We start from the raw sequence: 20,974 nt of genomic DNA on the forward strand, positions 1-20,974 counted from the left end.
CCATCGCCGTGTCCCCGTGCCCATGGCTTCGCACATTACATTTGCAGAAGGCTACAAAAGCGCTGCTACGGCTCCTGAAGGCAACCGGACTGAGCAACTACCTATGACATAGCGCTAATTTTCACTATATACTTCGGCTACTCCAGTGCACATCAACTATTGACTTTCTCTTGTTCCTTTAACCTTTTCCTTCCTTTTCTCATTCCCCTAGCGTAGGGTAGCCAACCGGGCTCAGTCCCGGTTCACCTCCCCAGCTTTCATTTATCATTTTCTCACTTTCTCTCCTTCAACGCAAGTCGTGTAACGAGACTCACACTGGACGACGAGCTGGACGTCTACGAGGACGTGGTACCCGCGCGCCGACTTGAAGCGGCAGGTGTACCGACGCGAGTGCTGCCTCCGCACGCGGCCGAAGCGCAGCAGCCGGCCCCCGAGGTCGGGGGCCACTGGCCGAAACGTCGCCGGTGTGCCCCCGGGTTCTCCCACGGCCGCCGTCTTCGTTCGGCTCGAGCTTGCGCCGCCGGGCGCGAGCCAGCTGTCGGCGCCCGCCGAGCCGCACGACAGCTGCAGCTCGTCGCCCTCGCGGGCCACCACGGAGTAGCTCGGCACTGCGCGCGCCTTGTTGGGGACCACCTCTGAGACTGCACGAGAAAAAAAGGTGACAGAGAAAGGGATAAACACTTCGTCATCTCCAGGATGGAGCGCGAGACACCTCTTGCGTTGACATATTTATCCAATTGCATGGCATGCGCCACCTGTTACTGCGACAGCGTTTAAAAGCTCGAAACTGGACAGTCTATATTCGACTGTCCACCCGCCCGTCGGTCACTTTCCGGTGTGCTGGTGATGACGTCATCGTGATGTCGCCGCCACGTCACTTCCTGATCCCCAGTTTGTCCCTCGTCATATGGCAAAGAAAAACAAGAACTCTCCCGTCGCCCCAATCGGGGATCAAATTTATGCCCATGCAGCAATGTGTAGTTGGTAGCCGGAGCTGTCGTACAAGATTGGCACTTCGCCAAAGACTAAGACTAGTGGCACCAGTACACGTATTTCTGAGGCTGCAGCGGTTAATAGAGTAGTGGATGAATGTGACGTTGTGCGCATGGCAATAATAAAGTTGCTCTCGAGAAGGTGGTGGTGGCCGCTGTGAGTTGTTAATCACGTCACATTAAATGAGTTGAAAACCAAAGAAATAAAGCGAGTGTTGTTGTTGCTGCAATATAAACAGCTATTCCTCGCACCTTTTCGTATTTCGGCGTTTTGAGCAAATAAACTTTTATTTCGTATAAAGTGAAGTTTGGTATATCTCAATATATAACGAGCTTCAACAGACGCCTCACTGCATTCCCATAGACACTCGCAAATCGTCAAATCATTTCGTAAATAGCACCAAGCACTGGTGATCTTTGCACACATATACGCAGGCTCAAACAGCCGTGAGGTTCTGGAAATTTATTCAGCGTGATGTAAATAAAGCCCCGAGGTTAGAGCTCCTTCATTAAACATTTTCATATTACCCGAAAACATCCATTGCGTCTAACCACCTCCAACACATTCTCGCTGTTTTTTTTTTCCTCATCAACAATGACCGAATACAAGAAGCTATTACTTGGAATTAAAGCTTATAAAAATTGCTCACTATTTTTCTGACATACTAGTTTTGAAAATAGACCCGTGTGATGCTATAATCCACGAGAATTGCGGCGTTTCCGCTGAGGCTACGGAGCCTACGCTGTAAGGAGATAACTTCTGAAGGCAACTTCATAAGCAACGTCGTTAAAGTAATGTAAATCATTAAATTAGAGGGCTTTAGGTGTCCAAACCACGATTTGATTATGAGGCACGCCGTAGTGGGCGACTCCAGAACAATTTACACCACAAGGGGTTCTTTACCGTGCACCTAAATCAAAGTACACGGGTTTTTCCGCATTTCGCCCCCCCCCCCCCGTAATGCGGCCGCCGTGGCCAGGGTTCGATCCCGCGACCTTGTGCTTAGCAGCCCTGCACCACAGCCGCTAAGCAAACACGATGGGTGCCGTTGAAGTAAACTGCATGCTCGCGGACAAAGCTACGACATATAGCTGCCCGAATTCAGGATGGCTGGCTATATCATTAAGCGCGGAACACCAAATAAAGAAAAAAGAAAGAAAGAAATACGTCGCATAGACGAGAACTTTAACGAGCGTTCTCGATCCAAGTCAAGAAGAAATTGTCATTGAAGAGTCGCGATTTCGAGCTACAGTCCGAGCAAGCAAATCGTGAAAGGAACTAGGTCGCAGTGGGGAGGGCTACGCCCGAGTGCCGTTTTCATAAGCCTCATCAATTATATACGAGTGAGATGTTCGCAGCGGGGGTTGCTGGACTGCTGATAGAAAGCTTGCAGACGACGATACAACCCCCAGAAGTCACAAAGGGGGGTACTTAAAGGCACTCGATACGCATTGTTCGGGAACATTGGGCGTAGCTGTACGCGGCAGTGAGGCCACCTCGAACTGCGTGCACGCTCTCAAATTGTCCAGTTTCACCGCAAAAAAAAACACAAAAAAGTGCACAAAAGAACACCCACTCTTTCTCTCCACAAAAGGTTATTTGAAAGAAAGAAATACAATGCAGCGGCAAGCGAAAGGAGACGCAATAGAAGGGACACAGACACGGTGTCACGTTGGGGACCCTGCGTCGCCGATCGGGCAGTATAACCGAATGTGGAACGAGGACAACGAAAAAAGCAAGAAAGCAAATGAATATTCGATGAATTCGGCTCTGAATAACACAATTCTGTATTAGAAGCACTACCATTTGGAGAATATAAGAAATACGAGCCGGAAGTTGGACCCGTGCAAGTCGCTAAACGAAAGTAAATATTTTTTTTTTTATGCGCGGCCCTGCTCGTCCGCCAACCAATCTGGTAAAAGACTGGAAAGCGGCCAACCATGCACCCTGCTTAGTACGAGTGAAACGTACCAAAAAGAGGTCACGAACCAAATAGAAAAGCTATCAGTGCTACTCATTTTCTGTACGCGTTGCGTCATAGGTACGCGTTTACGTCAGTTGCTCGTGCAAAAACAGCAGCAGATATGAGCAGTTCCTTAACTGCGGCATTACTGTCGCTCTCCGTGGGCACTGCTATCTCGACTGCTGATTGCTCCTCAAATGGTGCCACTGTTTCTTTTTAAAAAATCCGACACAATCCACCTCACGATCACTGTCGACATTAATACGATTAGCATTCAAGAAATGTAGTCGCACAGCGTATCGCTGAAGACACCTTTTTATGCACTGAGATTTCCCCTGCTTCGGGTACGCTGTTCCAGCTCGACACCTTTGGACGCCACCGAGAAAGCTTCGCTAAACGCGGGCTACCAACCACAGCTAGTTTTCTCTCACTGGTACGTTAAAACTGGGGTTCACCATACCTGACTTCAAATGAACTACGGGGCAATTGCGTAGGCTTCTGCTTCAGGCGTTATCAGCTAGAAGAGCGCGCGTTATCACTTTTAACGCGACAGCGTTAAGGGCCCCGAGTCCCAGAATACCCGGTGTTGGTATCGGCGGAGTTGCCCATGAGCGAAAGTTGCTTGCTTGCTGTCGCTGCAACTTGCTGCATCGCGTGCCGTATACGCGGATTATATTGCCGCACCATTCTATCACTAAAGTTGCTCGTGCCTTGTCTTACATTCTTGACAGATCATAAGAAGCCAACAAACACTAATACCAAGGACAACATACGGGAATTACTTGTGCTTAATAAACGAAATAAAGAAACGATAAATTAATGGAAAGTAAAGTGGATGAAAAAAAACAACTTGCCGCAGGTGGGAACCGAACCCACAGCCTTCGCATTTTGCGTGCGATGCTCTACCAATTGAGTTACCGCGGCGCTGTTTCCCCATCCACTTTCTTCGGTATTTATGTGTCCTAGTAGAATCCTGGGAGTGTTAGCCAGCGCCACCACTCACAGAGCTTGGCAACGGACGTGGAACGTCGTTTTTGCCGCAGGCGTCACGAGAACGTGATCTTTTTGGGTGAAGGCAACTGCTCTATAAACCCACATATGCTACCTGAAGGCATTCTTGACAGTTATTACTTGGAATTTTGAGAATGACAGTCCACAAACAAATGTCATGAAGCAAAACACCGACAGTGTATGCCTTTCATGGTAAATCATCTCAGACTTAATTATTAAAAGTGCGAAACAGTAACATAAACCTGAAAAATGATGCAAGGAGGAAATAACTTTATTGTGTCCTGAGGAACCCCTCCCCACCCACTCTTGGTTTAGTGGCCGGCAGGGGTCGCGGGCCGCACCCACGTTGGGACGGGAAGCCCGTGAGCCTCCGCCCTTTCGTGAGCCCTCTGGACGGCCCGGAGCTGGGTCTGGTGGTCATCGCTTTGCAAGGCGTCCACAATTTTTTTTTTTTTTTGCGTGGCTGTTCACTATCTCCGGGATCGGCCCGCGCAAGAGGCCGCGTTTCCACCAGAAAGCTCGCCTTCGTGCATAACGTTCGCCGCCAGCGTTTTCCGGTAAACATTACGGTTACATAAGCTGCAGTTGCTGGGAAGGGTGAGAAGCAGTCAGGGATCTCTGAAAGCTTAAGCGTCCTCCAAATTTTTAACAGTAAATTGTCACTGACGCTTTGAGACTTTGTGTCAAAACACTACCTTTCACTGTAGAAGCTGGTAAGAATGTTATGTGGAATTTTTAGACGTGTGTCGATGGGCAGAGCGTCGGGCTGCTGTGCTGAAGGGACCGGGTTCGAAAGCAACCATTGGACGCGCAATTTCCTTTCCCGTTTCGCGAGCGAGAGTGACGTTCCAGGGGATAGAAGGCAGGCAGCAGCAGCACGCAAAAGTGGTGGAATTATAAGCTACGAATGTTAATCGCATTAAAAATTCATCGCAATGGGCGCAACATTGTCTCCGTCCGCAAAGGAATTGTCGGCTGTGTCCTCCGAAACACGTGCGTATGCAGACGCCGTCGCTCCCGGATCCTGCGTGGCACACAAAACCCCGTATCACAAATGCCCAAGTGCGAATGCTGCACGTTCGTTGACTGAATGGCGCGTCCAGTCCCGAATTGCACATCACTGAAAGGGCACGAGTTCGAGTCCCATGTAGCGGTGTTGGTGAGCGGAGTTTTGCTTTGCTTCGCTGTATGGTCACAACGAGAGGGTGGCCTGGACAACGTCCGCTGCGTGACGATGACGCAACTGAAAGACCAGATGGACGCGGCAAACTCAACTTCTCCAGCTTTTAACGTGATATCGGCTGTAAAAGAGACGATGTTATATAAGTAACGTCCGAATCTATTAGCTGCCGATAGACTAAGAAAGAAAAAAAATGGGCAAATGGAACAGACAGAGACCAATTGGCGTCCTTTTTTTCTCGTTTATTGCGCACTACCCACGCATAATTATGCATATATATTACCAACTCGCCCAAACCGGTATTTGCGACCGAACATAATTTCTCGGAGCTCCATCCCCGTAACGTATATACGCGCCGCGAGTTGCCAGGAATAGGAGTCGGTAAGGCGGACACACTGGCCGTTAATTAAGCCGCAACGCCGCCGAACGCTTACCGTGCGTTTTTGTCATCCAGTGTCGGCGCGTCTTTTTCAGATCCTGCCATGACCGCGTAATGCGCAATACATGCCTGTCCGTCTGATCTCTTTTTTTTCTTTGTTCTTCAATACCCGCAACTCGTGTGTAGGGTAGCTGCCGCCCTAGTTAATCTCCCTGCATAATTATACTCTGTCTCTTTCTTGACAATAATCCGATAGGCCAACTCAACGCCTAACCTTCAGACGTCAAATGGGCAGGGATTGAAGCCTCTTCGCAGGACTGTAGGGATTGGCAAGGTTCCATGGCAGATTGGGTGCAACTATCGCTCAGCTGCAGGTCGCACTCTCTCCACATTAGTTCCTCCATGACGTTGTTGCTGCCCTGTTGAGGGGCTTCAGCAGCGTCGTCTCGTCCACCAGCCTTGTCGCGCGACTTGACACGCTCTTGACTGTCGTTTACCTGCGCAGCAGAAGAGAAACACAAATGGACCTACAGCGGACACCTTGAACATCGTATCAGTCACCCAATCAATGCGCAGTCGGCTACATAACTTTACGGGACCTTGTTTGAACGGTAAGTCTAAATTTATGCTCTGTTAAGTCATGACACTAATAATATTATGCATCACTGAGTATGTCAAGAAAAATGTTATGGGCTATAACTTTGAATTCCAGTATATGTGTCATGCTTCACTGGAATTCATTCTTTTTTTTTTATTTGGCATATCTTGTGTCCCGTAAGCTCCTGTGGCCTGTGTGGTTTTTCTTAAACTCTTCTCGGCAGAGCCACCAGACAGAAAGAAAATTAAATTATGGGATGTATTATACATGCCAAAACTACTTTCTGATTATGAGGCACGCGGTAGTGGGGGACTCCGGAAATTTGGACCAGGTGGGATTCCTTAGCGTGCACCTAAAACTAAGTACACGGTTTTTTTTTTCGCATTTCGATCCAATCGAAATGCGCCCGCCAAGGCCGGATTCGAATCCGCGACCCAGTTCTTAGCAGTCCAACAACATAGCCACTAAGCAACCGCGACTGGTGTATCACCCGACCAAAAGCCTCAATTGACGCACGCTGGTATATATACATGTAGTACGATGTCTATTTATTTGCGGATTTAACAGAAACTGTGTGTGAGAGAATCGTGCTGCTGCAATTCTAATCGTTTCTTATCATCTGTCACGCCGAGTGCGTGATCACGCGCGAAAGCGGCAGTCAGGCACCACAAGGGCTTCATAGAAGAGCTAGAAGAATTGAAAATGAGAAAGAAAAAGAAAAACTAGGCCAGAACTTTGCGAGCTCTCTAAGTATGCGATAGCATGAATGGGATGTGTAAGACGCCTCGACAGCTGCGCGTGTGAAGGCTATCATGGAGTGGCTGAGGTCCACCTATAATGCTATAAAGACATACATGTGTGGCCGGCGGTGAGATCGAACCTCTGTCATCCAGTACAGCATTCCAGTACTCTAACCATTGGGCTACGATTGTACGCACGCTTGTCTTCTCGAGCAGCTCTTTGAAACGTCCGGCCAGTTTCTCGCATTCTTGCCTTCAGACAGCTAGTGATTTGAGACGCTGTATTAGGTTGTACTGACTTCGGCATCTACCCACGTTTTCTGTTACTGCACTGCCTAAGGCACTGGCCCATTTTTTCAGATAGATACTCCAAAGTAGCTGAACTTCGTCTCTAGTGCTTTAGCATTAAAAAAAGAAGTCGCTGCATGATACAAGTGTCAATCTCATTTGAAGTGAACGCTTCCTCAAACACTCATAGATGTATGTTTGGCCCCGTCAATACACGATTGCACATAGTGAGTAAGTAAAAGCTTTATTATAAGGGCTGACATTCAGGCCTCCGTGGTGTTTGGGATTTTAGAGATTCATCTGGTTCGGGAGTGTGTGTGCTTCCACGGCCAAGGTCACTTGCATGTGCTAAGCTAAGCTTGCCGGGCTAAGTTTTTTGTTTAGCGTATTGATTCCCCTCGTTACAAAAGCAAAACATTCATTCAGTCTAGGCATAATAGTTTCCTTTAATATGCGTATAGCTCACGATGCCGTAAAAAAAAACGTGCCCACTGCGCCGTGATAACTCAGGTGAAACGGAACCACTCAGGGTCGAAACATTTTTTTACCATGTGCATCCAACTTGCATTGTTCACCTGCGTTCAGATTTATGGCATGGTTCATGGGGTTTGCTCACTTTATATGAGACTACGAAATAGCACATTAACATTTGAGCCTCACGCAATAAATAAAGCTCGATCATTTCTTTTTCGAACAGTATTTTTGTGAACTTGTCAGCGCACGATTCGAGACCTCGCAGGCCAGAACCATAAAAAAAGTTCAAAAAAATTTGCATGTATCCATATACATTCAGAATTTCGGGCTCATCACTAAGTACACCAGGTAGTCAGGTAGCTCTAACCTGCCCGAAGTTCCCACATACCAGAAACCCGAATTACGATGCCGTAACTGACACTCTTGCCGGTTTACAAAATTGTGCGTGAGGCGCCGCGTATGAGCTGCTAATATACCTGCGCACAAATAAAAGGTTTAACTTTTTGTTTTAGGCTTGTAGCGCAGCTCGGAAGAGCAAAAAAGGAATAAGGTAGGGGTAATCAAAGGGAACGGGAAACAGAGTGAGCGCTAACTTCCAACTGACCTTGTAGCGCAGCTCTTCCGAGCTGCGCTACAAGCCTAAAACAGTCATGACATACCAACTCGCCCAAACTGCTACGCGTTTAACTTTTTCCCTATCACACTTGCGCAATGGAGCACCGTTTCACACTGCACTGATGAGCGCACCGTTTGTACATGCGCTCCGATTTTCCTTAATTTTGTTACTGATTTTGCACTCTATTCGCACGCGATCACATGGTGTGCACCTCCCCATTTTCAACAATTGAGTGAGTTACATTTGACAGAAACGCCTAACTCAAGTCATCAAAGCTCTACCGTACACAAACGTTTCCGTGTACATTACCTGCTCTTCCTCGAGGGCAGAGGCAGGTCTCCGCGACAGGCACTTGATGGTGGTCAACGCCTCGACGCTGTCCGCTTTCTTCTTGGCTTCGGCTTCGCCTTCGGTCAGGGATACAGCTTCCTCTGCGCAAAATGGAAAGTACACAACGGCTGCGTGAGCAGATTCATTGGACAATACTTCTTTTTGTTTGCATAGCTATACCTCAGCCTTATCTTGATGTCCCCACTGCAGTATGTTCAGCGGTAGCGCCTTCGGCGGCGGCGTCAGTCCCTAGATCATTTAGTGCGCCAGTTACCCGATCCGGTTAACAGAATGCCACCTTAACTTTGTTGCGTGATTCCCCTCTCATTTTGGACTCAGAGGACAGTGCTTAAAAAGCTCTAACCTCTGTATTACTCTACTAAAATGATTTGCTGTGCCCTTGACTCTTACTTAAAGCAGTGAGGTCACCAGCCCGAAAACACGCACGCAGTATGACGCGTCCTCTCGTAGGTTCTATTTACAAAGCTGTTAAAATGATTTTGACGCAACTGTGATGAAATGGTGAATTTATATAGTTACGGAGTTTAATTGCCGTATTTCAATGCACATTAGAGGAGCGATAACACTTACGAAAGTGTTAATCATTTATGAGCGTCGTTTATCACTTTTCTTAAGCTGAATTAGTGCACACGAGTTCATGGGCTAGTTTTTTCGACGTACTAAGGCAGCGGTGCGCGAAAGACAAGGTTATAAGGACACCACTCATGACGTGAGTATTATGTTTCTTGTGTCCTTATATTTCATGCGCTGCTGTCTTAGTGCGCAATAGAGCACCTTGGTTGCGAAAGTTGCATGTGATAAGTGCTCTGTCTCTCAGTAAATTGAATTGGTGCGCTTCCGGATAGTTATCGGCACAGACTTCGTGGCTACGTAGGTGCACAGATATTGTAAGAGGGGCTTGTTGGGCTAGTTGGTACGTAGTTATACTAGGAAAACACCAGCAAACTTGAAGAAGGGGGAAACAAGAAGGAGACAGACAAAGCGACAGGTAGATGGTGCACCTTCCTGCCGCTTTGTCGATGTCTGCTTCTCGTTTTTTTTCCCTTCTTCAAATCTATTGGCCTTCTCCTATAAATTAACAGATATTATGTTGAAAAAATTCGCTCCTAAAATCACTGTCATTGAAGAAGTTAGGTGAAGATATGGTTCGGTAGCGCAGCTAATTATAAGAAGCCTTCCTAGAATGATTCCGGCAATGACTGCGAGGAACACAGTGATAAGCACTGAGGCCATTTAAGTTAGATAACGAGGATCCTGCAGATAGTTAAGGTTCGTAGATACCTGTGTGGCAGATCATGAATTGCGTGCCAACTATAAACACAGGCCCTCGACATTTAAGAAATACGCTGCGGTCGGTTGCCCAGCAATAACCGCCGTCGCGTTGTACGAAATGAAATGTCTGTAACAAGCCTGCCGCAAATAGTAGTGCCAAGTAATTACAGACATCGAATGGTGCAAGGAGAAGGCAAGCACAGTCGAGCACGGCAAGAAGCTGTATGTAGTGAGATGAGGCAAGAAAATTCGTAGGCATAAAATAGGCATTATTATTATTATTATTATTATTATTATTATTATTATTATTATTATTATTATTATTATTATTATTATTATTATTATTATTATTATTATTATTATTATATTTCTGGGTGGGGAAGACAATATATGTTCACAAAGCCATTCAACCCAATGTCCCACAAACCCGGGAATGGGCACGCGGCCGCGAGAATGATGAACACTCTTGAACGAGCACGACCAGAACAATAACGAGCAGCGAAAACGTGCGCAAACCGCTCAGCTTTCAACGGTGCCTATAGTGTCCATTACGTTCGCGCCACCCTCGTCCATTCGTGCGGTCTCTCTGCAAAACGACTGGGAAGCTGACGCCAAAAACACAGAAATGCGTATAAATTTGCGATGGTTTCTCCTGATAGCCGCAGACAGCGGCAGCCACAGTGTATAAAGTTCAACATCATCACACCACCACGGCGGGCGTTAAGCTTTTGTTTCCTCGAAACCATTTTCATTCTTCACCAAAGCAGCGAGAGCGTTTTCCCGTTGTAGCGTACAAAAACGTACAACGGCGCAGGCGACGTGTGCTTAAGCGAAAAAAAAATAACATGAATGGAGGGAACAAGGGACATACAAGGAAACCGAGAGTCTGTGCAGTCGTGGAAAGGAGAAGAAAGGCAGCATGGTAAAGCCCCCCGCATTCATGTTGCGGACATGTATGGATCAATTCAATAGGCTTATATGCGTTTGTGTACTTCGGCAGCAGATGCTTTCCTTTTACCAAAGCTTTTGATGCAAAAATGATCGCTGAAGCGGAAAACATTCTCGGCACCTACCTCTTTCTGGCGCTTATACACGCATCCCGGAAGCCTAGAATGTAGAACGTCGAACATCGAAAAGCAAGATACCAGGTTTAGGCGACGGGTGAACGAAAAATGGCTTGAATGGCACGATGTAGAGGCGTTTCCTGAAGCTTGAACCAACTCGTCACCACTACCGCTAGAATGTGGTTCTTGTTAGTCTCCTTTATTTAGCTAGGCTTCAACGTTGCATAGTTTGATGTTTCGAAGACGCGGCGAGCCTATAGTCATCATCATCATCGCCTTGTCATCATCATCATCATCATCATCATCATCATCATCATCATCATCATCATCATCATTATTATTATTATTATTATTATTATTATTATTATTATTATTATTATTATTATTATTATTATTATTATTATTATTATTATTATTATTATTAAACGCAGGAAGAAATGAACTGCAAGGGACCTCCAATAACAAAGTTTACTGTAACACTTTCTAATAAATTCATCTGGTTGATTCCCGCTTATTCGCTCAATAAATTTTTAAAATGGCGTCTCCGGCTGTTTTCACGAAAAATCGAAGCTGCCAACCATGCAACAGCATCAAAACGTTCACCTCTTTTGTGGCGCCTCCTTCAGCTTGGAATCTCGCCATTCCGATAATCACAAGAAGTGTTGATGGATCGTCACCGGCTATACTGAGTGGCCTATATGGGAAAGACGTCACGATTAAATTGAAGGTCCCGCATTGCCCGTCATTTTTTGCAGCGTAACTGCCTTCCGAGCAGCTGTTCATTACAGTGCTATTATTATTACTGATCATGTAAACGTATGTAAACGCCAGACATAATACGCAAACAGAAAAAGAATCGGGCTATCAATTGTCTTCTGAAGAAGACACCATGCCTACCCGCTTGGAAAGGAGAGAGAAAATAATGAAAAAAGAACAGGAGAATGAACCACGATACGTCAGTACACACAAAGAGTACGAGTACTACAGATCAGAGTCGCGACCCGCAGTTGATAAACCCACAGCGCCTTCTTTTTTTCCATACCGCGTTAAACCAGTTGCATTAAATAAAGTTTTCGGAAGCAAAAATCCTTCCTCGTGGCAACATCATTAGCTTGCTCGTAAAGAATTCCGGAGTTAACGTAGATATCGAAACCCAGAGGCCACGATAAGCGTCCATTAGTTATGCCATGCGTCCTATCCTATTATCTTTCTATACCATTAGCCCCTCTCTACGGGGTAAAACGGAATGCCAAACGCACGTCCGGTTGACCCTACTACATCTCTCTCCTTTGCATTTGCTATTTGTCTGTCTCATCCAAGTTCATCCATACAAACTCGAGCGCACAGATAAGCGCACGAGAATGAGTGACTGACACACACACACACGCACGCACACGCACACCACAGGTGGTGCTATGAATGACAAACCGGGCCGCAGCACAGCACGCCGCACAGTAAGAGGCAAGGTTATGCATGTTTCATTGCGCGCTGCCCGGCGGGCAGAGAGTGGAGGCGAAGGAAACTTGCGTGGGTGCCGGAATGCGACTGGAGTAGCTGAAGCCCGAGAGGGCGGGCAACGGCGAGTTTCGTTTGGAAAGCGTGTGGGGAGCCGTACACACGTAGGCAGCATGTAACGTGGAGTCAGCGTGCTCGGAACGCGGGAAAAGCTAGCTTCCCTATTTGCGGCTGCATCACTCCCCGGCTACAGAGGACGCGGCCCTGTTTAACTTATCCCCGTGACCGCCGCATTCCTTAGGCCCGGCGGCCCCCATGCTAGCGCGCAGCAGCTGGTGTACACCACTGGTTGCAAATGAGATCCGATGTGTTTGTGTTGCCACCGAGCGTTCCCCGGAAGAATAAATCGGAAGTGCGTAACAACGTGTCCAGCTTGCCGTGGTCGTTTCTCCTGGATACATCGCCCGCGGTATTCTCCTTCTAAGCTTCGTTTGTTTCAGTGCCGGCTTCATCAGTGAAACTGGCTTCCTGTTCTTTACTTTGCATATATTATGTACAAAATGTTCCTCTTTTCTGTCTTCTTTGCCAGCGGCGTCCTTTTTCGGTATAAGGGACCGACACTCCAACGCCTTCATCTCAGTTCATCCGAAAGAGTTAAAAATCATAACTTTTTCAGCATCGTTCGGAGGCAAAAAAAAAAATATTTTTTTAACGAAAAGAATCCGCCTCAAACTTGGACGTAGATGCAGCCAAAAGATGTTTATTCGCCCTGTCAGCGTCAGCATATGCTTCGAATCATGCGTATACATATGCTCGCATATCACGCCTCCCCATATATATGCCGAGGACTAAGGTTTACAGCAGAAACGGTGGCATGTGTAGTTAAACGCGTCGCGTAGGAAGAGAGAGTGCGCTTCAATCTAGAACGGAAAAATTTACTTGAAAACCTGCAAACAAGAGGATTTTGAAATGCGTGCGTGGAACAAATGTTTCCCGAAGGGCGGAGACAAGTTCGTAAGGAGATTTGATTGTACTCGCTTATCTAGACGACACTGAACTCGTAGACATGTGGTAACTGATAACTTAACAGCGAAAGAGACGAACAGGGAGCAGTTACCGGCGCGGACTTCCAGGCTAACACCGGCTCTAATAAACAACGTGGCCAACCGATCGACCGGCCGGAGATAAAAGATAAAGGCCAACGGATATCTTTGGTCGGCGACCTTGCACTAGTAAAGAGGAAAGTAAATAAATAAATAAATAAATAAATAAATAAATAAATAAATAAATAAATAAATAAATAAATAAAAGAGCAGCTTTCGGTAGACATTCACTGGATTTCGCGTAATCTTAGAAAGCATTTTTTTTTTCGTGCTGAATGCATCAAGTCTTCTTTGTTCATCCTACAGACGCGAAAACTAAAGAAAGCGATAGGAAAACGTTGTCCGTCGCACGTTACTGTGTACAACGCTGTACTATGGCGGCAAAAAGACAAACTATTCGAAGGCACGCTCGTAATGTCAGCACACATTAATCCACTGAGCAAATGATCACGGGTTGTGATTCGTCGTAGAGAAGTTTCCAGCTTTCTCGGCTGCACTAAACTTAAGGTGGAGTGATGGGGCTATTCTTGTTGCATTGCCGGAGTTTACGGAAGCCTAGACATCTATGTACTACGTGGGAGACCAACCAAGTCACGTGAGATGAGCAAAGCTGCTCAACATATTTCTTGCCCGGTTTGGTTGTGAGCGCTTTAGCTTAGCTTTGGCAAATCCCTTTGGGGACTCTACAGATGCCCATAATTGATTGATTGATTGATTGATTGATTGATTGATTGATTGATTGATTGATTGATTGATTGATTGATTGATTGATTGATTGATTGAATTTAACGTTCCAAAGTAACATTGCGGCTATGAGAAATGCAGTAGAGGAGGACTTCGTAATAATTTCGCTCATCTCAGGTTCTCTCACGTGCCCCTAAATTTTTCTTCACGAGTGTTTTTTGCATTTCACTCCGATTTAGAAGTTTTCACACCGGCTGTGAATCGAAATCTGTGACCTCGTGCTCGGTTGTGGAGCGCCATAGTCGCCGAGCCACTGCGGTGCATGGTCGTACACGTTTTTCTATGAAACCTGTCGACTATATGTAAATAGTGCATGGGCATACGCATACTCATCATTTTGTCGACTATAATTTGTAGTTGTTCTGATAAAAAACAGCTGGCAACTTTACCGACCACTAATAGACTCAACATAATATTTCAGATAACGTTCATATAGGCAAAATCTGCAGATATTTACGTACAGAAAAGCTCGTCTATGGGAAGGTAAAACAGAAGTTTCTACGCAGTTCTTGTACTGGCGGAACTAATTTTAGTAAGGGTGATAGCTTCTCCCACAGATTATGCTGCAAAGGAGGCATAAGAGTCCCACCTTTACTACGCGACGTTAGTTTGCCCTTAATGTGAGCGGGGCGCCAAACCTTGAGAAATCGCCAAAACAAGCAATGTTAAGGGAAATAGGGGTAACGTACCAGAAGAACTAAAACCAGAAGGAATAAAAACTGCAGTACGGCAAAACAAGCACTACAATGTTGGCTACCGGCCTATAGACCTGGTCAAGAACATGCGAGTAAACCGAGCATGGGGGTGCATGCTGATTAGGTGTGCACCTAATCGTTCACTATGTTGGGAGGCCTTCCTTCTTTATTGCGCGGAAGACTTGCACGCTGTGACCATCCTGTAAGCACGCACTAACCATCCGGGTTTGCGTTACTGCGTCTTGATTACCCCAACCTTTTCTATCTCTTCTCTCTCTCTCTCTATCTCTCTCTTTGCTTGTGTCTGCATAATACAGAGTCTCTAAATAAGTTTAAAATTGTAGGTTAGCCAACCGCTCTAAAATACAATTCCTTATTTAACATCCGTGCCTTTCCTGCTGCGTCTCTCAATCTCTTGATAATCGCATGGCTTAGCAATATGTCGCTGAAGAGCACCAGCCAGGAACCCAGGGATAGGGGTGACTTGAAAGCAGGAGGCGATAATGAAGATTCGAACCGATCGATAATGAAGATCCGAATCTCTACTCGATAATTTCCGCCAGTTCATCAGTTCATATTCCACCGCCTAACTTTAATAAAGTGCATGATGCTTTTTCTCCTTTTTCCAGTTATGTGCTCTCTTGTTTATGAGCTCGTCATTTCGCTTACTATTCTTGTATTTTTTTAGTATTGTTTGGTATTTGTACTTGAGTGGCTACATTTTTTTCATTGCTTATTGAAGAAACTGTATCGTTTGTCTTTGTCTAATATGTACATTACGGACCCTGTTGTTTTGTACAATGCTTTAATGCTTGTATATGGTGTGTATACATTTTTCCAATGTCTATTAATAATTTATGTCTATTATGTTTTGTTATATGCCCTATATACTCTTTTATTCCTGCTGTAACGCCCCCCTTACCCAATGACTCATACGAGGCCTGTAAGGACATTTTTAAATAAACAAAAAATAAATAAACATACAAAGACGAATATCCTCCGACCAAGAGTTCGATCAGCAACAAACTTCTGTCCAGACCGCTACGCAAATGCGGTTACAATTTGTAGTCTTTCTCCGGTGCTGCATAGATGTCAGCCCACCCACGCAGCCCAGTACAAGCTAAATCCCAAATACGGAACATTAAGTGCGACTCCTGATGCCTCATGAGTATGCAGTTTCAATTGTCATAAACACTAATCCTGTCCTATATCTACTTTTCTGAAGTATCACTGTATCTGCTAATAAAGTACTTAATTTTTTTTTGCTGCAAGTGACTCGTGACCACATTCTAAAAAAATATTTTGTTTGGGTAATTTATTTGTATACTATTTTATTTGTTTAAATTTTCAGTAGGTAAGCGATATACCTTATATCTCAATCTTTCCATTTAACAACCGATTTAGGACAGAATGGAGAAGCAGGAAGCACACAACCATGCACGTATAGGTGAAGTCAAGGCTTAAGAACAAGTACGTAAGTTTTATTCTTTGCAATTAGTACGTAAGAAATGGTGAGTAATTTTGAGACTTTAACGCGTTTGAATTCCTAGGGTACTTCACGGACTTCCCGGGGGCCAAGGATCTATCTATCACCCGCGGTGGTTGCTCAGTGGCTATGGTGTTGGGCCGCTGAGCACGAGTTCGCGGGATCGAATCCCGGCCGCAGCTGTCGCATTTCGATGGGGGCGAAATGCGAAAACACCAGCGTACGGATGTAATACCAGCGATTTAGGTGCACGTTAAAGAACCCCAGGTGGTCGAAATTTCCGGAGCCCTCCACTACGGCGTGCCTCATAATCAGAAAGTGGTTTTGGCACGTAAAAACCCACAATCAATCAATCAATCAATCAATCAATCTATCTATCTATCTATCTATCTATCTATCTATCTATCTATCTATCTATCTATCTATCTATCTATCTATCTATCTATCTATCTATCTATCTATCTATCTATCTATCTATCTATCTATCTATCTATCTATCTATCTATCTATCTATCTATCTATCTATCTATCTATCTATCTATCTATCTATCTATCTATCTATCTATCTATGTGTATAACCGTCTTCCCGCCAACCTGTGCCCATTGTTGTCCATGCATGGTCGAATGGTTAGAGCATCGCGCCGCTGTACTGTGGGAACAAGAATCGAATCCAACCGTCAGCCCAACTTGAGTCGTTGAGCATGTGGGAATGTGTACATATGGGCCGCTCTTCAACGAATCTCTTCTTAGCCGACATGGGTGGCTGCAGATGGGGTAAATACCGCTATTCAATGAAACTCTCCGAAACGAAACGTCGACTTTGAGCACTGGGTAGGTGCTAGTCGGTCTGTGCTGGTCTTAAATGAACCTATTTAATGCAAACTTAGGTCACTAGATAGGGTTCAGTACGTAAGTTCCGCTATACAATGACAAAAAAAAACAATCCTTTAAATTTATCTGATGCGGCATGGAATTGAACCCACGTCACACGGGTTCCTCAAGGACAGTAACCCGACGACTTAGCAGGATGCGCCGCAAATGAATTGGGTATATGCCGCTTTCCAATGGACGTCGTTCAGGCCAGCGCTTTACCGAACTGCGCCAAGAATGCACTGGGTAGGTGCCACTGTTCAATGAACCTCTCGCCAACATGAGTCACTGAGTGTGTGGCAAGCGAGGGAACAATGCTTAGCGTTCGCAGGCAATGGCGCGCCACGCTTCTCGTCTCAGATGCCACGCGCCAACTTCTGGGCAGTGCTACTAGATGGCGCAGCGGGTCCAGAAAGAAGCGCGAGAGAGAGCCCGCTAGCTGCATGCCGCACTTCCCAGCGTTCGTACGCACCGGCAAGCCATGCATCTTGGAGGCAATGCGCAAGCTTCGCGGCGGCGCCGCTAGATGGAGTCGATGGTTCTTAAGGAAGCGTTAAAAAAATGGCCAGTCTTAGTTTGGTTAAGCCAAGAATGCGTTGCATATTGCGCGGCCTTTTTTTTTATGCGAAGCATTAGCCGCACAACCACGTTCTTCCTTGCTGCGCCGCGCGCGGCCGTGTAGCTACCATATGATGTCATAACAGCTGCAAAGCGGACGCTTAAGCTTCGCCTTCAAGAGTGGAATGCGACAGCGTTCCCGTCGACCCGCCAAGGGGTGTAAGACAATGGGCTACGGCGCAGCGACTACGCGCCCCGCATCGGACGCGTTGAGCGTCGAGCAACGCAGCGTTCGGCGCGGCAACGAAATGTGCGCCTGAGCAAGCGACGCACGCCTGAGCCTTAGAAACCATAGAGTTTCTCACTATAACACCTCGAGGGTAATCTGGCGCCACCGTCTATGGAAGTTTCTTAAGGGGGCACCGTGCCGTCATGGGAATGACGGTATATGTCTCTGCGAGGCTCGTGTTGGCTGGTGTTGTAAGAGGCTTCGTCTAAAACGTGGATATGGCTAGGCAAATAACGCGTTCTCAAACTAAAATCTTCATAAAATGTTTCCATTCACGCATATTACATCTTTACTCACCCACAATGCATGACCAAGCGAAGAAAAGCAAGAACAGACGACCAATTGTTTCAAAGCGAGCGCGAACCTTGTCGTCTGTCCTCCAACTTTAGCGGCCCGCTGATACTTTTTACGCAACATGTAGTCGTACACACAATAAGAAGTTCTCATAGTTAAACAAAACATGTTTTCGCGTAATAATAAAGCTAAAACAGCTTTTTACGTGCTGTTTTAGTAGAAAATGAATCATTGTGACAGACGGAACGGTACTTGCCAAGCACGTCTTCAAGGTGTCCTGTCTCAACGAGAACGATGCCAATCCGAAGTCACAATATACCGGCATTCCCATGCATACCACAGCGCAGCAGCGCCAGATTTCCCTCTTTAGAAACAGCTCGTTTCTAAGGCAACACCGCGTTCACTAGAATATCGGTCACATAAACTTGTAAACATAGGCATACTAACTAAAGTAGCAAGCATGATGTCACGCGCGCACAAACAAACATGAACACATCTTCCTCGACGACCGCAGAAACTCGCAAGCAAAACGCTGTGGTGCGGAAGCGCGGCCGCAGCAGCGAGCGGACTGACCGTCGTGCGGTCTCTCGCATCAAAAGCCGCGAAAAGATAGTGCAAGGCGGACTCAGTCTCCGTCGCAGATGGCTTTTAAAATACAGCGGCCCAGCGCGAAATTGAGGCGCGATCGCCGGCTTAAGGCTGTTTCACATGCTGCGACTGCAACGACGAAAATCGGTGCTGTCGCACGCGTCGCAATGCGATTTTTAGAGGGCTCATTTCACATGATTGCGATTTCAACAATGCGACTGGTGCGACGCCCAGGGTTGCTTACTGCCAGGTTTCGTGGCACGCGCTGCATAATTGTTTTATTGTAGTGAGTAAAACGTTTACACTATAATATTATTGACTTCTCTTGATTGTAAGCAAATAATATGTACGTTTACTCATTTAAAAACGTTAGTTAAGATTCGTCTTGGGGTGCGCGACAGCGGTTTCTGTAGTTTAGTGCGACATCGCGCACGTAATCAGCTGTTCGCAGGTGGTTCAGCGATGTGTGTTGTCTTATCTACCTTCTATCACCGTTTCGTTCTGCCTGTGCTACAACAATCTGCAAGATGACCTATCGACAAGTTCATATAGCTACCCTCACCGTATATGCAGTATTCGGAATTCGGCTGCCACGAAGTTGTCGTGTCAGCCCATCAAGATCCTCGCGCTACCCGTGCTCGGCGTCAGCTTCTGGAGAAAGGATGCGTGTATATTGCCTGTCACTGCGCATATGTGGTGCCTGCTCCTAGCCATATTCTTACGCCAAACGCAACAAGAAGCACCAACCCGAACGCCCGCGTGTACCCCTGAACGAAGCCTCAAACGATCTGTGTGATTACGACGTGGAATGAAAATTGTGTTGTGAAATTCAACCTTAGCGCTAGCCTGGTTCGTCCATCGCCGTGCTTGCGATGCGAATATATATATGGGAGCCCCCTCTCAATGTTTCTAAAGGCGCAAAAGCCGACGCATCAAATGTTTCGAGCAGTTACCGACACTTTTGTAGAAACCAGTACGTTGTAACATAGCATTCTAAAAGACACGCTTCTCGTCCACTTTGTTGTGCTGTGTCTCGCGCTGGTAGTATACTCGGAACTTCTAACAAGAAGACCATATCAATACGCGCTATTCATAATGCAGGATCGTAGGCCCACGGCAGGCGCACTTCCCGTAGAAATTTTCAGCTTTCTGCTCAGCCTCGCACGCCTCTCACGGTTAGCCTGTTTTGTGGAAATAAATATTATTATTATATTATTAATGTTATTAGATATTATAGTTTCTTCACTGTAATTTATAGCAATCATCCAGATTTCTTAAGCTAGTCATGCATTCAACCTGTATTAGATCAACATTGGTACGACATGCTTATGGGAGCCATTTCAAACTAGATTGCTCAGCCAGAGAAAGTACCAATGCAAGCCTCAATGTTTATTCCAATTTGGTATTCCTAAACATTATATTGGCAGAATTTTATGCCTGCTTGCATTTCCTGCAATTCAATGTTCAGAGCTGGAAAAACTGATTCCTTTTCTTGCTGTCGAATGGCTGCTTCAATGTCGATAGCAAGCTATAATTATTCATTTCGAAAGTGTTAAGCAATGACTATATGTCTAAGCTTATCAATGCGTTTTTGTTCCACGAACACAATTAAGTTTTCTCTCTCCCTCTCATTGACAGCCATGGAATGAAACCGTTCACTTTCATAAGTATCAGGATGCAAACATTCTGAAATTTGTCCTGAACATTTGTCTGCGTCCTATAGTGTGCATGTTTGTATTAAGTTTTGGGGTTACAATCGCAGTGATCTACACATATTGTTATATTGCAACAAACAAATTTATTTCACTTTGTTTTCAAATCTACAATGTGGCCATGCAGTAACGACTGCATTAATAAGCAAAAAAGAAAACTGCAGATTCAGTGTACGTGTTGGAATCTATGCGAAGTGAAGTTTTTGTCAAGTGGTCAATTAAATGCTGTTAAAGTAACTGAGATATATACA

The 20,974-nt window shown here is 45.8% G+C and overlaps 1 protein-coding gene and 1 non-coding gene across 2 annotated transcripts in view; both read right to left on the reverse strand.

Moving 5' to 3' along the window:
- LOC135914016 (uncharacterized) overlaps nt 1-20,974 on the reverse strand; it is a 134,651-nt gene that overhangs the window by 14,484 nt on the left and 99,193 nt on the right. Inside the window, exons 3-5 of the mRNA XM_065446719.1 lie at nt 8,552-8,673; nt 5,801-6,023; nt 315-641 (exon numbers count right to left, since the gene is read on the reverse strand). Of these exons, the coding sequence (XP_065302791.1) occupies nt 315-641; nt 5,801-6,023; nt 8,552-8,673 (672 nt within the window). The remainder of the gene's footprint in view (nt 1-314; nt 642-5,800; nt 6,024-8,551; nt 8,674-20,974) is intronic.
- TRNAL-CAA (transfer RNA leucine (anticodon CAA)) lies at nt 3,808-3,880 on the reverse strand. The gene has a single exon. It is a non-coding gene; the product is annotated as a tRNA-Leu (tRNA).

Source organism: Dermacentor albipictus, chromosome 4, assembly GCF_038994185.2.
Source record: "Dermacentor albipictus isolate Rhodes 1998 colony chromosome 4, USDA_Dalb.pri_finalv2, whole genome shotgun sequence".
Classification (NCBI taxonomy): domain Eukaryota; kingdom Metazoa; phylum Arthropoda; class Arachnida; order Ixodida; family Ixodidae; genus Dermacentor; species Dermacentor albipictus.